This window comes from Neopsephotus bourkii, unplaced genomic scaffold (assembly GCF_033783945.1).
Source record: "Neopsephotus bourkii isolate Nb327-2 ecotype Australia unplaced genomic scaffold, CSIRO-AGI_Nbou_v1 NB_1637, whole genome shotgun sequence".
NCBI classification, from domain to species: Eukaryota; Metazoa; Chordata; class Aves; order Psittaciformes; family Psittacidae; genus Neopsephotus; species Neopsephotus bourkii.
This window is the reverse complement of record NW_026902112.1, coordinates 11,938,420-11,955,104: the sequence shown is the minus strand read 5'-3', so window position 1 is coordinate 11,955,104 and position 16,685 is coordinate 11,938,420. Positions and strand designations below refer to the sequence as shown.

Sequence of the window (16,685 nt, the reverse complement as noted above, 5' to 3'; positions counted from 1 at the left end):
AGCCTCCCTGAGAAACCCTGATGTGACATCTCCCACACAGATGCTGCTGCCTAATTCCACATCCCTCCTCCCAGGGTTTAGTATCTGCTGGCTCCCATGGTTGCATGTTCCATGCATGGCAATGTTGAGCTGCCCTGCAGAGACATCTGTGGTTTAGGGAGGAAAATAAGCATCTCATTCAAACAGTTGGGATTGCTCCTGGGAGGTGGCCGGCTCTCTCTGTGAGGATTATCTAAGAGCTTGGTTTTCAGTGCTCTGAGTCACTGCACCAGGACCTGAACCTGTCAAACAGGCCTTTCTCTGCCTTTCTCTGCACCTCTAGGAGGTGGTAGAACTTTGGCTTTTCCTTTCCCTCACTCAGGGCTTTATCACCATTGATTCTGAAGGACCTTCTGCTCTCCTTGAATAATTTGGCTGTCTTTTCCCTCACAACAAGAAACCCTTTCCCTTTCTCTTCCCTTATTTGCACAGATCTGATTAATACCCAGTGAGACAATGACAAAGCAAGAGACGACATGAATGCAAAAGGTCAAAGCAAGATCTTTGCTGAGTCTAGAAAGCTTTTGTAATCCATGGAAAGCAAGAAAAGCATCCCTTCCTCAAAATTATCTGGTGCTCTGGTGTCATACAGACACCTCATGGCTCCATTTTGAGTCGCATTCTAGTTTTCACAAATGGGTAGCAATGAGGTTGCTCTTCAGAGACGACTCAGACTCAGCTTCCTTGGCTATTTTGCAGTCTTCCTCAATCTTAATTAGAATCATATCATTGAGTAGGTAGGAAAAGACCTTTAAGATCATCAAGTCCAATCACACTTCTCAATTGGTGTCCCCTGCTCCAAGCACTCCTCCAGGCTGGAGGCTGTGATGCTGGGCAGCTGCTAAGTGTTGCCTCTGTTTGCTTTTGAGTTTCATAATCTGTCCTCTTGAGAAAGAAGGAATGGCTGTGACCAAGTCATTGTGCTGCAAAATTACCCCTCTCCAGATACTGGGAAGAGGTCATGCTCCAGCATTAGTGCACCCAGGTACTAACAAAGATATTAACATCCTGGGGGCAGCTCCCAGATAACGGCTTCATAGAATAATAGAATGGTTTGGGTTGGAGGGGACCTTAAAGCTCCTCCAGCTCCAAACCCTGCCACAGCAGGGACCCCTTCCACTAGAGCAGGGTGCTCCAAGCCCCTGTGTCCAACTTGGCCTTGAACACTGCCAGGGATGGGGCAGCCACAGCTTCTCTGGGCACCCTGTGCCATTACCTCAGCACCCTCACAGGGAAGAGCTTCTGCCTCAGAGCTCATCTCAATCTCCCCTCGGGCAGGTTCAAGCCATTCCCCTTGGCCTGTCCCTACAGGCCCTTGTCCCAAGCCCCTCTCCAGGTTTCCTGCAGCCCCTTTAGGCACTGGAGCTGCTCTAAGGTCTCCCCTTCAGGAGCCTTCTCTTCTCCAGGCTGCCCCAGCCCAGCTCTCTCAGCCTGGCTCCAGAGCAGAGCTGCTCCAGCCCTCTGATCATTTTGACATAGAAAAGCTTTATTTCTACTCAAAGTTCTCTCCTCAACACACGGTTGTTGCAGTGCTGAGGATATTTTAGCCTTACCACTCTTTCAAAGCTGACTTGCACTGTGCCAACATCCTATTGCATGAAGGTTAATGCAGGAACAAACAGATGTTGGCAAAGTCAACATGAGGGGGGATATGGCAATAATTAGAGCACTCTTTCATTCATGGAGGAAGGGAAAAGGAACATACATCACAGAAGTCTGTGGGTTAATTAATAGGATCACAAGAAAGAAGACGGTTGCTTCCTTTTATCCTCATTGCCAAATACCAGCAAGAAAACACACCTACTAATTATGAAGAGCAACCTGTTTATAAGACACTTGGGCAGTAAACTGGATTGCCTCCTGTGAAGCAGAAGATCACCACCAGCTCATCCCCTGCTGACCACCGAAACTCCCGAACACAAGAGCAGGGATGTTTGAGTCATCCCTGCCCATGGCTGGGGATTGGAACTGGATGATCTTAAGGTCCTTTTCAACCCAAACCATTCTGTGATTCTATGCCTATTTTGACATCAAGCTTGAACAACACTGGAATTTACCACCTGATGATGTCATTCTAGGAGCAGATTCAGGAGGGCCTGATAAAGTGTCAAGACTCATATGGATAAGGAAATCAACCAGTGTTGGAGTGATTCATATTAGAAACAGACCAAAATACCCTACTGATGGCTAATTCTAGGGATGTGCCTGTGAAGTTATTCCATAATTACCAGCAAAAGAGAGGGTTTGGCATATTTTGCTTTTACACATTCCTCAACCTGCTGTCCAGGGCTAATCTCACTTTGGAAGAAGCTCCATTGAGATGTCAGCTCAAGGGTTTACAAGATGCATCTTGTGTTAAGGTCTATTTCCTAGCCTGTCAGAAAGAGACTGCAAGAAATCCAGAGGAGAGCAACACAGAGGAATAGAAGAAAAAGGATTGACTTAAGAGGAGAGATTGAAAAGGAGACAGTTTGAGAGATGGCTTTTTTTTTTTTCCAAGTGGAAAAGCAATTCCAGGAGGCCAATGGTTGGTACTGTAAATGGAGTTGTGATTTCCAGAAACCACTGGGTATGGAGGAAAGCAGAGCCGCTAAAGGACCCCTGAAATAGAGGCAAAACTTCATTAAATAAAAAGTATTTAGGGTATTTGAGAATTACAACCAAGAGGAGAGCAAGGAGAGGGATTAACTACAAGTAATGGAAAAATAGAAAGAATTGAGGACTAACATTAACATCTGAAGAAAATCTGTTTAACTAACCATTAGCTAATATCTTTTAGCGTAAAAGACATTGATTCCATTGCGGTTAAACCAGTGTAGGCTGATTAAGTCTGAGCTTCTGCTACTATGGAATAATGAAAGCAAATGAGTGGTATAGATCCTGGTACATCCCATGCTGTCTATCCAAAGGGATAAGGAAAATGCACTGCTAGGACTATCTTCCCATGCCTCCGGGCTCTGCTATTTCATCAGCACAGCTGCTGCTTCTGCTGGAAGGAAGGAAAGGAAGAAGCTTGGAAGAGAAGAGAGCAGATCCTTATTTCCCATCACTGATACAACCGGCAAAGCAAGAAATGTGCTGCTAAAGGGACTTTTCCCCAAGGTTCCATGGGTACCATCATGAACTCCCACATACATATTACACACCCTTGGGTTGATTTCATGTCCACCTGTGAGCCATCTGGAACCTGTAAGACTGCTGCCATTCAAAAGGTATATAACCTGCCCTCCAAAAGTCTTCCCAGTCCAGCTGAGAGGATCTGGTGGAGATGAAGACTGCTCTTGTCACCTTGCTGGCTGCTGTCCTGTGTGTGGAGCAAGGTGAGCCTCTCATGTTGCTACTAGTTCAGATAAGGGTTGTAGATGGTGAAGGGGTTTAATGCGGCAGAAATTTAGTGAGCTGTCCCCAACTTTGCAGTATTGCATCGTTACAGCCATGCTGTCATCAGCTCCCTTTTGTACCTTGACGAGTAGCTTCAGAACTAAGAACTTGATAGACTAATTCTTCTTTACAGCAGGTAGTACTGAGTGAAAGAGCTCTAATGGTACAGCACTGGATGCCGGGTTAAATCCATATAGTCTATGGGATCTTCCCAAATGGTGCAAGTTGGAATTGTCAGAAAGCATAACATAGATTTACTTATGGTTTTACTTACGGATTTATTTATCCATGTCAGGTTTTGAGTATTTAATAAGTATTATTGTACAGAATTTTCTGTACTGCTTCTTCCTCCATGTGGTTTGCCATGTGCCTTGCTTCTCAGGAAACACAACAGTGAGAATTCTTATAGATGAAATCAGAGGCAGAGGTGAAATTGCTTTTCTATGCATATGTCATGTTAAAGGCATCCTTCTCCCAAAGGGAAGTCTGAGCTACTCTGAATGTTACCCTCCTTCTGGGACTGATCCGCGTGTGTTGCTACATCGCTACTTGCACATAGGAATCAGGACCAGATTGCCAATATTTCCCCCACACCTGATGGTATCCCAGAAACCATGATACATATCTAGCAGGGGTTGAGAAAGAGGCATCTAATTAATTCTTGCTTTCTGATGTATCAAGCCCCTACTCCTACATTTTATGGACAGATGGTTCTGCAGCAAGTCTGGAAGATCAGAAGCTTCAGCCAGTTTTGGGGTGGGAAAAGTATTGAGTTCTTAAAAAAGGAAAGGATTTTGTGCCTGTAATTCCTGGATGCAGTGACACAATATGGACAGAGGAGAGTCATCATCAAAGGCAACGTCCTCAGTGTTACCCAGGCTTAAGTAGAAAGCTAATAGAGATCCAAGACTCTGGTAGCACATAGAATCATAGAATGGTTTGGGTTGGAAAGGACCTTAAGATCATCCAGTTCCAACCCCCCTGACATGGGCAGGGACACCTCACACTAGACCATGTCACCCAAGGCTCTGTCCACCCTCACCTTGAACACTGCCAGGGATGGAGCATTCACCACTTCTCTGGGTTCTCTGTACCAGCGACTCACCTCCATCACAGTAAAGAACTTCTGCCTTAGATCTAACCTGAACTTCCCCTGTTTCAGTTTGAACCCATTATTCATGGCAGGATAGCTTATTGCTATAGTGGGCTGATTATGTTTTATGTTGGCATCAGCTTCCAAATGGACTTAAGGGCAGTGTTTTACTGGGCACCTTTCTACAGCCCAGTCTAGATCACAGAAAGCTGGTCATTCTAATATCAAGGCTTCCATATTCAAGATTAAGAGATTGCAGCTATCTGGCCTAGCACAGGAACAAAGCAAAACTTGGAGATAATGGTTATTTGATCCTTCTCATGTATCTGGGATCCCCGATAAGACCCTAATAAGCAATTTTGGATCAAAACTGTTGGTCTCTCAACCTCCCAAAGAGGATCTGTTGCCATTTGCATCCAGGAGTTCACCAAAAGGAGTGTGACCAGCAGGTTGAAGGAGGTGATCCTGCACCTTTATTCTGCTCTCGTGAGACCTCACTTGGAGTATTGTGTGCAGTTCTGGTATCCTCAACATAAAAAGGACATGGATCTGTTGGAACAAGTCCAGAGGAGGCCACGAGGATGATCAGGGGACTGGAGCACCTCCCATATGAAGATCGGCTGAGAAAGTTGAGACTGTTCAGCCTGGAGAAGAGAAGGCTGAGTGGAGACCTCATAGCAGCCTTCCAGTATCTGAAGGGGGCATATAGGGATGCTGGGGAGGGACTCTTCATTAGGGACTGCAGTGATAGGACAAGGGGTAATGGGTTAAAACTCAAACAGGGGAAGTTTAGATTGGATCTAAGGAGGAAATTCTTTCCTGTTAGGGTGGTGAGGCACTGCAATAGGTTGCCCAAGGAGGTTGTGAATGCTCCATCCCTGGCAGTGTTCAAGGCCAGGTTGGACGAGGCCTTGGGTGAGATGGCTTACAGCGAGGTGTCCCTGCCCATGGCAGGGGGGGTTGGAACTTGATGATCTTAAGGTCCTTTCCAACATTAACTACTCTATGATTCTATGAAATTGGACATTAGGAAAAATTTCTTCACCGAGAGGTTAATCAGGCATTGGAGCAGGCTGCTCAGGGAGGTGGTGGAATCACTGTCCCTGGAAGTGTTCAAAAACTGTCTTGAGGAAGCCCTCAGTTTAGTGGTGGTTTTGGTGGTCCTGGGGAAATGGTTGGACTTGATGATCTTAAAGGTCTTTTCCAATCTAGTTGATTCTATGATTCTATGATTACCATGTAGATGAGGCCCTCAGTGATATGGTTTAGTGGTGGTTTTGGCAGTTCTGGGGTAATGATTGGGCTTGATGATCTTAAAGTTATTTTCCAACCTGGTTGATTCTATGATTATATTATGTCCAGAAGAAACCTTAAAAGGTCTTAATCCTTTTCCCTGCTTCAGTGCTGGACCAAACCAGGCAGACGTTGGTCTAATGTGTCCTTGCTAGTTTCCAACAAAGATTCCACAGCCTGTAAGTGCTCAGGCTCATCCTTTTAGAAAATTAGTATCTTAACATCTCTTTTTGTCCAGTGCTGTGCTTTCATCATAGGATGTGTAGAACGCTTCGTTACTTTCTTCTTTTCAGCTTATTTTGCTTGCATGAAGAAGGTTACTTTGTCTTTCCTCTGGATTTTGTCACTTTTAATAAGTGAACTAAACATTTCCAACCTTTTCTACTAGGTCACATTTTCAAGATCACCGACCATGTCTCCTCCCTCTCCTCTGGTCTCTCTCCAAATGCTTTGCATAGTTTTTGAAGTGCTACATACAGATTTGGTCACCAGCGTTCCAGCCAAGGCCTTGCCAGGGTGGAAAGGCCACTTTGCATATCTTGCACATGACATTGCTGCTCATGTTCTCTTGGGTGACGTTTGTTTTCATCGCTGCAGTGTGACACGGTTGACTCCTGCTGTTTACACCACAGTCCTTACTTATAACTCAAACATTTGTTCTTCATCTGACATTTAAGTGTCTCACTTTTATCTTATTGCAAAATATTTCTTTTTGTTGAACTGAATCCATTCTTTTTTTCTTTCTTTTATTGCACCAATCTGTCAAAATCACTTAGAACTCTACTTGCAGTCTGCTTTCAGCTATTTTGGCTGTAGCATCAGCTGAAAATATGATGTACACTGCCAGGGATGATGCATTTACTACTTCTTTGGGCAACCTGTGCCAGTGCCTCAGCACCCTCACAGTAAAGGACTTCTTCCTTATATCTAGTCTGAACTTCCCGTTTCAGTCTGAACCCATCACCCCTTGTCCTATCACTCCAGTCCCTGATGAAGAGTCCCTCTCCAGCATCCTTATAGCCCCCTTCAGACACTGGAAGCTGCTCTGAGGTCTCCACGCAGCTTCTCTTCCCCAGACTCAACAGCCCCAGTGTTCTCAGCCTGGCTCCATACGGGAGGTGCTCCAGCTCTTGATTATCCTCGTGGCCCAGCCCTAATTATTCTATGATTCTATGTGCATCCTCTATCCCATCCCTACACTCATTAAATGATGATACTATATAGACCTGAGCCCAAGCAGACCTCTGGAGAACCTTATGAGTTGCATTGCTTCAGCTGGTTGGACCAATAAATAACCTTTGTGAACTACCCTGTGAGGGTGTTTTCATGTCTGGCTTTGCACCCATTCTGTTGTATTTATTTCCACTCTCTTGTTTCCTGGGCTTGAGCATAACAATGTCATTCAAGTTTTGGCAAAATGCTGCATCTCCTCTATTCTGTACAGGAAGATTCAACTTTCTTACTGCCAACTTCTTGTCAGGCAAAACTGCACAGACAGGAAGGTTTCCCCTAGTTGCTTTCTGCCCTTTCCATACTGGCAGACTCTCCCCAGACTTACCAGGAACTTAGCAAGCATTCAGCACTGTGTTTGCTTCCCTTTCCAAAAACATCTGTGTTCTTACAGTAACTCATCCCCTCTCCCACACACACAAACACATGCAAAATTTTGCTCTGGGTGATTTTGCAAGCTCAGAACCAAACCACCACCATAAAACCTTTAAATCTGCCTTGTTGGGGAGTGTTCTGCCGACACTGTCGTGTGGTTTCTCATCCAGACTGTGTTTTGCTCTTCTTCCTTTTTATCACTACTTTACAGAGGTCTGTCCTACCACCTTCTGGATTTGAGGGTAAGTATATACATTCTTGACAGGAAAACAACTCATCGCTGCCTGCCCTTCATCGTCTTTATTACACATGTATGAATTGTCTCAGCAAACCTCCATTTACCAGTTAAACCATCCTTTTGGTTAAGACTTCCCATTTATTTTCTATCTCATAGTAGTATGCAGAAGTTCAGCGAAGCATCTGACTACTCTCAGCAGACTTCCTAGGACTGAGGTTAGGCCAGTTCAGGTAGTGGCGTTCAACCACAAGAAAGGATACGTGACAGTAATCTCTGAGCCAAATGAAAGACAAGTAGGACACTGGGCATTATCCACATTGAAATGTTGCAGGCATCCTCAAGTTCTCCCTAGCAAGCCCTACCTAAGTTTGTAAAGGAGAAGCAACTGAGTAGTAGTTGGCAATTCACGTGGCAGAGCCCTTGGGACAGAGAAGCTATTGCTCAGTAACAATCTCCATCATAAAAGACCCCAAATCCTTGAATTCCACTCACATCTACTGCTGCCAGAGGTTGCAAACAGATCGATAACACTTTGCAGTCTGAGACGTACGAGACAGAGAGGGATTTAACTGCTGCCACAGGTCAAGGGATAAAGAAAGTCACTGGTCATTCACACAAGCATTCATCAGTCTATAACAAGAAAAAAGAAGATATCTAGATTGTAGGGATTGTGGTTCCTAAACCATGTAATGTGCTTTTTCTCTGTTATTTTTTTCTCCTAGCTTACTCATTTATGTGCTATGTGTGCCAAGAACAGGAGTCCAACAAGGACTGTTTGACCATTTCCATGTGCCCAAAGGAAGACAAATACTGCGTGACTATCCGTAACAACATTGGAACAGGTACATTACTGAACACCGCCTTGTTTGTGCTGTGGAAGAACAGTCCTAGGAATGGGCTCTCATCCCAGCCTTGGCCACATATGGAAACAATAGCTCATGATCACCAACAATTAGGAACCATCCACCTTGTTGCTCACTGTTAGAGTCACTGCAGTGTCATTATATGTTTATGTTGTTACCAGGAGTTGGGGAAATGGAAGATACATAGCAGCAACAGAGTGATCTCAAGCCTGGGGGTCTGTGCACTGCTTCATTGGTAGCTTCCCCCCAGCTTTCTGCTGACCCTAACCATAGAATTATAGAATCATAGAATAGTTAGGGTTGGAAAGGACCTAAAGGTCATCCAGTTCCAGTCCCCTGCCATGGGCAGGGATACCTAGCACTACACCGTGTCACCCAAGATTGCCACGGCAATATTCGCTCTCAGGGTTGTTTCCAAAGAAGTTTGGGCATAAGAAGAGGGCCATAAAGATGCTCAGGAGTCTGGAGCAGCTCTGCTCTGAAGCCAGGCTGAGAGAGCTGGGCTGGGTCAGCCTGGAGAAGAGAAGGCTCCTGAAAGGGAGACCTGAGAGCAGCTCCAGTGCCTAAAGCGGCTGCAGGAAACCTGGAGAGGGGCTTGGGACAAGGAATGTAGGGACAGGCCAAGGGGAATGGCTTGAACCTGCCAGAGGGGAGACTGAGATGAGCTCTTAGGCAGAAGCTCTTCCCTGTGAGGGTGCTGAGGCGCTGGCACAGGGTGCCCAGAGAAGCTGTGGCTGCCCCATCCCTGGCAGTGCTCAAGGCCAGGTTGGACACAGGGGCTTGGAGCACCCTGCTCTAGTGGAAGGGGTCCCTGCCCATGGCAGGGGTTGGAGCTGGATGAGCTTTAAGGTCTTTTTTAACCCAAACCATTCCATGTTCCTATGTAAACTGCACCATGGCTGACTCCCTCTGCCATGTAAAATCCTTCAGATCTCTCTTTTGGGCTCTGCACCCTCAAAGACCTCCGTGTGCCCTCAGGACAAATCTCAGGTCATGCAATATATTTTCCCTGGTTTTATGCAGAAGGAGAACCATATTAGAGATCAGAAACCCAGCACAAGCACCATTTCAGGCAACTTGAACTAAAAGCCACCCATTCATGCATCTACTACAGGGACACATGAAACATGGAGCCCAGGGAAACCAGCATTATGGTGCAGCAATGTAGACATGGCCAGACTGTTGCTAGTCCTGAGCAGAGGATATATTTGCCTTAGGGACATGTGCCTACCCTTCCCTTATTCACCAATGCAGATTTAGCCATGGAAACATTTAACCATGATTCTTACATTCTACCCTTTCTTTTTTTCACCCTTCTCTTCTGCATTAGAGCCCAACAAGCCTAAATACGTCATCTCTAAGATGTGCTCTCCAACGTGTCCTGCAACAAGCCAGCAGCAAACCCCACACTATCAGAGGGTTTCTTGCTGTGAGAAACCATTATGCAATGTGAATGGAGCCAGCAGCAAGCAAAGCAGCTATGGAGTGATGTCCCTAGGTGTCCTAGCCAGCATCACTTACATGTGGACTGTGATGGATTAGGAAAAACTCTCCATGATGGCTTTGTTGGCTGAAATAAAAGCGTGTTGCTCTGGGATAACTGCTGCTATCAAAGAGTTGTGCTTTGAGAGAATCTAAACAAGTTGGGTGCTGAACTCCCATTGATTTCCTAAGCCTGCTTGAATCTTAAGTGTCCCCAGATATTCAAGTCACCGAAGGAAACAGACAAAAGACAGACTTCTTGGCATGTTTGGGCTTCAAATCATTACAGCTCTGAAGAGATGCTCTAAGACATATTTTTGTCTCTTAAGGTTTCAAAGAACTGTACGGAATAACAACCCAACCTGCCTGAAACACGGGTAATGGCTCAATAGTTATGTCAGCACTTCAGTATCTTCTGTTCACAGTCAGTTGGTTATCACAGATCAGTCAAGCAGGTCAAAACCAAGTAAGTAAAGGTGAAGCTTATTCCTGGTAGTAGTTTTGACATTCCAGCCTCAGTGAGGAGCAATTTCTGGCTCCACTGGTTCTTTGCTCTCATTTTGCAATGAGCATCCTTTATCGCCCAGCTCCAATGTGTTGGCTGAGCTTAGGGAAAAGGCAGAGGGCAGCAAACGTGTCTGAGAGTCAAAGGCAGCAGCAGGGTATGAGTAAGGAGATGGAAGGGAGAAGGGAAGCAGCAGGGTGAGCACTGTGCTGGAAGTTGCCTGCACACTTGCTCCTCATGGACCTGATCCAGCTGGAAATGATGTCCCCATATCTATTTCCTTCTTCCCCTGCAGGGCCAAACCAACCTGACAGCAGTTGCCAAGCCCAACCATTTAGTTGAGATGGCTTCTACAAAACCACGTTCCTGGCCTAGAAATGGCTGATTGTGCTGGGCTTTGTCTGGTTTTTGCTCCCTCCTCTCCCTGAGAGAGCTGCAGCTGAAGGGAAGGCAGAAAAGCTCTGTAGGAGACATAAGGGTGTCTACAGAGAAGAAGAAGGGCAGGCGGCCAGCAATTAACACAAACAGCCCAGAGCTTCTCAATCATATCCCTGTGCAAGCTCTTATTCTGGAAAGCAAAACAAAGTGAGTTGGCAGCATCGGTAGCTCAGCTGTGTTATAGGGAAACCAGAACTTGTCCAAACAATCAGAGCGTGTTTCTCTTGCGTGTGTGGGGGGCATTATTGTTGTTGGTGCTGTATTTTGTCTGTTTGGGGGTTTCATTTTAGTTTTTTTTGGGGGGGGGGATGGCTAAACATGGTTTGTCTGAAGCACTGCCTTGGAATTCTGCTGTGTTTTGGTTGCACATGTGGAAGGAGGCACATACAATCATAGCATAGTTTGGGTTGGAAAGGACCTTAAGACCATTCAGTTCCAAGCACCTCCCATGGGCATGGACACCTCACACTAGACCACGTCACCCAAGGCTCTGTCCAGCCTGGCCTTGAACACTGCCAAGGATGGAGAAATCACAACTTCCTTGGGCACCCTGTGCCAGTGCCTCAGCACCCTCACAGGGAAGAACTTCTTCCTTAGATCTAACTTGAACTTCCCCTGTTTCAGTTATTTCAGGTACAATAAGTCCCTCCCCAGCATCCTTGTAGGCCCCTTTGAGATGTTTCACATGGATTATAAAGCAACTGGTTTCCCAGGAGGACAATCAGCTAAAGATGCTCCATCAGCTTCATGTTTCATATTGTAAACCCTGAAGCCTGCTGCCTGGTTTTTACATATTATCTTCAGTGAACAAGAGGGAAACAAAGCAAGTGAAGGAGGTGACACCACAGCGTGGGGCAGGGACAAGAAGATGCTGACTCCCATTGATCTGAGTGGTGACCCATATGCAGAGATGACAGATGTCAAAAGGGCCAGGTGTGAACGTGCTAGCAGAACACATTGATTTTTTCTCTCACCAAAGACAGCCACAAAAGAGAAGGAGAAGGGGAAGGAAAAGACTTTTTAAACCAAAAGGAAGGTAGAGATGTCCGGCTGCTATGGGCATGGGCTGGCAGCACTGGTAGGGGCTATGGTCATGCAGTATCCCAATGCCATGAGCACGTGCTCCACAAATACTCCACACAGAAGGAAGACATTTCTTTCCTGAAAATACATTGTGTGCTTTCAGAAGCCTCCAGGAAAGGTGGGCTCAGGGCCAAAGCCGTTGCTGTCTTAACCACCAGGCAAGCTGGCACAGGACAGGGGAAGCAGAAGGAGCAATTGATATCTCCACCAGTTTCAGTGGATGTGGCAAGGCTTGGTGGTGAGACCAGCTGGTGGGGAGGAAATGAGTCAAGAGAAGTCCATTGAGGCTGGTGGCATGTGGGGGACCAGGATGAGCAGAGAAAATGAGGGAGAGCAAACCTCACCCGTGTCATAGAGCAGTAGAGCGGGAATTGCTGCAGGGTTTGGAAGGAGAGATGCTCTGCTCTGAGTCAAGGTGACTGACCATGACTGAGGACTCCCTTTTGTGACGTTCCACTTCTCCATTGGGATCCATGGCAACTGGGCACTCTAAGGAAGCTGCTTGGTTCTGCTTACAGGGACTTTCTCCTGCCTGCAGATTACTGCATGCATCATACCCCCTTGCAGGCCCTTATTGCCTCGCTAGCCCTTCCCCTCCTCTTCACTACACCAGTGCAAGTGCTGCCCACTGATAGCACCCAAACGGATGTTGCCTCCCACCAGATAAAATGGACAGAGGGGTTCCTGGGTCTCCTTATCCAGAAATATAGAGGAACCCTTTCTTTTCTGGAAGTTTCTGGATGCCAAAGCACCTGATCATACCAGGATTATGCTGATTGATTCTTTGCAGGTTTGCACTGAGTTTAAAAGGATTTACTCATTGCATTGCCAGTCATGCCACCACCCATCCAGTTCCTGGACTGAAAGCCCACTGTGAATGAGGAGCTGAAGGTCTCTGACAGTGAGTATGGGGGTAGGATTTAGGAATGGACTTTGTCAGAGCTGATGCTGTGAGTGGGAAATCACTGAAACTCTTTCAAATAAAGAAGAAATAGGAACACTTAAAAGCTGTCCTTGATGGGGGGGGTGGGGGTGAGAAATGGGGTACATGTTGGTCTGACTTCAGGGTCAAAGCTCCCTTTCCACACTGGTAGCTGTGGCTAGAGGAAGGTGCAGGTAGAAGATCAAAGCTCCTGTGGTGTAGGAGCTTAGGCACAGCCAACTCTCTCCTTCCTCCATGGGAAGAATCAGTCACATTCGCCTTTTCAAACGAAGCTGCAATGTGAGGATTCATTGGTGATGCCCTCCAGACTTAGTTGTTCTTGTAAGAAGACATCCAGGGGATGGTTGGAGGTGCAGCTTCGACACAGGATTCTCACAACAGCATTGGAGCTGCACATAGAGAGTCAGGAGATGTGTTTCTGCTTCCAGCCTGGAGTATGTGCAGAGTAAAAGGGTAGTCAGGTATGGAGACACTAACCACATCTAACACAAGAGTAACAGAGCTACTTTGCTGCTGCAGATGTTCATGTTAACATGGATCAGCCAACTAACACATCAAAAGCAAGAACATTAAAATGAATCAAGACACAGATGTAAGCAAATCAAAGGTGGGGTTTTCACTATGAATATGCACATCCATGAGGGATATCAGCCAAACTATGTGGTTTCCAGGCATGGAGATATTGATATAAGGAATATTTGGCTTCTGTTGTAGCCACCAAACCCATCCTGTTTCACCTGCTCCTGTTCCTTTGCAATAGGGGAATTTGGGTATCTAAGAAGATTGGATACCACCAAGTGCAGGATACCTAGAATAGTTAGGGTTGGAAAGGACCTTAAGATTAACCAGTTCCAACCCCCTGCCATCATCATAGAGAATGGGGGAAACACTGGGGACATACAGAAGAGTCAACCCAGACCCTAGTCTTGGAAAAACACTCTTAAATATATCATCACACAATTAGCAATGTGCGGGTGCTATCAAAGAGATGGGGCTGAACAGCAAGAACTCTGTGACAGATGGGTGTTATTCCCACCTGTGACAAGCTGGCAAAATCCTGGGATAAAAGTGGTACCTGTCACATAGCTCAGTGTTACTAAAGCTTTTGGCACCGTATCGCATGACAGTCTCATCAGCACAACTAAACACACTGTCTAGCTGAAATCATGAGCAAATAACTGTCAACAGTTTGCTGTCAAGCTGGAATGATCTATGAAACAAGGTCTTCTGTGGCTTGGCACGGCTCTGGTACGATGCAATGTTTTAATTACCAGCTTGAATGATGGATTAGAGAATAAGTTCATGGAGCTTGAGGGTGACAAAGGGAGAGAATCTGCAAAGAGGAGAGTTCTGAGTGATGCAGGTAAATGGAAGCAATGGTTTGAGGAGGATGTAGTTCAGGAAGGACAAACGCAGATCTCTAGCACTAGCATGCATCAGCACAAATGCAGGAGGAGGATATCCCCCTTGCAGCAAGCTGTCAGAAAAAGAAGCTGCAGTTTTAACTGGTCACAGGTTTAACACGTCAAACAGGGAAAAAACTAGGAAAAATAGGGTAGAATTCCTTTTTGGAGTACTACAATCCATTGGAAGGTCTTACATATTATACTAGGAAGTGTAAACTAGTGTGTGATGGGGTGAGATCCTTCCAGTCTCTTCTCCAAAGGGAAGGCCTAGGCACCTCCATTCTCCCCCCTTTTTTGCTTTAGGGTTCACACAGCATCAAAGGAGCTTTTGGACAGGATCAGAAAGACTTCCTAGTGTCTAATGTATGGTAAAGAGATGGAGAACTGACTCGAGCATCAGCAGCTTCAGCATTGTTACCAAGATGTATCAAAGCACGTGAGAAAAATACTGCCCTCAGCATCTTACTGGTGTCTCCACTGTGGGATGAGAACGAACTCAGTTGCCTCTCCTCTCAGTCTCCTTTCTCTCATTCCCATGTACCTGTTGTTGGTGCTTCACAAGACTAGAATCGGGATGTTCAGGCTTGACTTTTTATCACAGAATCATGGAATTGGGTTGGAAGGGACCTTAAAGCTGATCCAGTTCCAACCCCTGCCACGGGCAGGGACACCTTCCACTAGATCAGGGTGCTCCAAGCCCCTGTGTCCAACCTGGCCTTAAACACTGCCAGGGATGGGGCAGCCACAGCTTCTCTGGGCACCCTGTGCCAGTGCCTCAGCACCCTCACAAGGAAGAGCTTCTGCCTAAGAGCTCAGCTCAGTCTCCCCTCTGGCAGGTTCAAGCCATTCCCCTTGGTCTGTCCCTACAGACCCTTGTAAAAAATCACTTTCTGATGGCTTGGAAGGTACAAGATCAAATGTCCCCACAAAACACAACTATTTCTGACAAAGAGCCGAGTGGCTGATGGTAGAGGAAATCATATCCATTCCTGAGGCTCACTTAGGAATGGGTTTTAAAAGGACATGGAGAAGAAGGTCTCAGCAAAGCAGCTCATTTCAGATGTCTTTGACATTATGCTCATGATGTTGATAGGACACGGCAATAGCTCAAACATCTGTGCTGAACTGCATTTGTTTTGGATGCTGCTGCCCTCAAAGCATCTCCAGCTTCTGAGAACAGATCAACCTCTGAGGATGTACGTGGCTGGGTATGAATATTGCTAGCTCATAGACAAAGACTCTATTTGTGGGCCTGTGGCATTATTTTGCAGGTGAAGCACTAATAACAGCTCATGTCATGGTGATGGAAAATGTCCCCTGACCTCTTTCTATCTACATTCTCAGCATTGCTCATGGGGTGGAGCTGTACTAGTGTCCTGGTTTAGCCCTAACCAGCAACTAACCTTAACCAACATAGTCTCTTGCTCAGTCCCCCATGGTGGGACTTTGGGGTCCATCTGTTATGGTGGTCACTTAGGACAGGAGAGGTGGTGTGTTGTGTGGAGTTACTGGGCACCAATGCCAGCTCACCAGTATCACTGCTGCACTTGTGCTGTTCCATCCTGAACCACTGCTTCAGGTGGTTCCTGCTGTAGTAATTCCTATAACATGCGACTCAAGTCCCAGGTTATACAATTTAAAGGTATTTCCGTGACAATCTCCACCCATGGTCCCTTTGGATCAGACCACTGGGTCTAACATTACAATGAACTCTTCCTCTTGCCCCTGCTCTGGTTTGGACCTATCAACAGACTGCAATCCCTTAGGGTTATACCTGCTCTATGTGAAGCTTTATCTATGAGCCAAGGTCTCTTCAGGGCTATTCCTGCTGTGGTGCAGACTTCTCCATAGCCACAGTCTCCTTGAAGTGTACATGTTCCAGTATGGCCTTATCCATGGGCCACAGTCACTTTCAGAAGTTAACTTGCTCCAACTTGGCATCATGCACAATCAGTGATGCATCGAGGTGTACCTATTGCAGCATGGACTTATCCACAGCCACAGATGCTTTGAAGTATAGCTTCTCCAGTATGGACTTATCCTTGGACCACAATCCCTTCAAAGGCACGTAGAATCATAGAACAGTTTGGGTTAGAAAGGACCTTAAGATCATCCAGTTCCAACCCCCTGCCATGGGCAGGAACACCTCACACTAAACCATGTCACCCAAGGCTCTGTCCAACCTGGCCTTGAACACTGCCAGGGATGGAGCATTCACAACCTCCCTGGGCAACCCATTCCAGTGCCTCACCACCCTCACAGCAAAGAACTTCTTCCTTATATCCAATTTAAACTTCCCCTGTTTAAGTTTTAACC

At 46.2% G+C, this 16,685-nt stretch overlaps 1 protein-coding gene and 1 long non-coding RNA gene across 3 annotated transcripts in view; both read left to right on the top strand.

The window, feature by feature from the left end:
- LOC133223495 (uncharacterized) overlaps nucleotides 1-16,685 on the top strand; it is a 449,146-nt gene that overhangs the window by 295,880 nt on the left and 136,581 nt on the right. The gene's annotated exons all lie outside the window — the stretch shown is intronic.
- Nucleotides 2,093-10,345, top strand: LOC133223480 (lymphocyte antigen 6E-like). Of its 2 annotated transcripts, none has more exons than XM_061374217.1 (3): nucleotides 2,093-3,359; nucleotides 8,372-8,491; nucleotides 9,843-10,345. In XM_061374217.1, exons 1-3 carry the CDS (start codon nucleotides 3,308-3,310, stop codon nucleotides 10,052-10,054), a joined length of 384 nt encoding a protein of 127 aa, XP_061230201.1. In that variant the 5' UTR covers nucleotides 2,093-3,307; the 3' UTR covers nucleotides 10,055-10,345. The 2 variants fall into 2 exon arrangements, 1 of the variants encoding a protein (XP_061230201.1); XR_009728589.1 differs by lacking the exon at nucleotides 2,093-3,359 and adding an exon at nucleotides 6,918-7,653.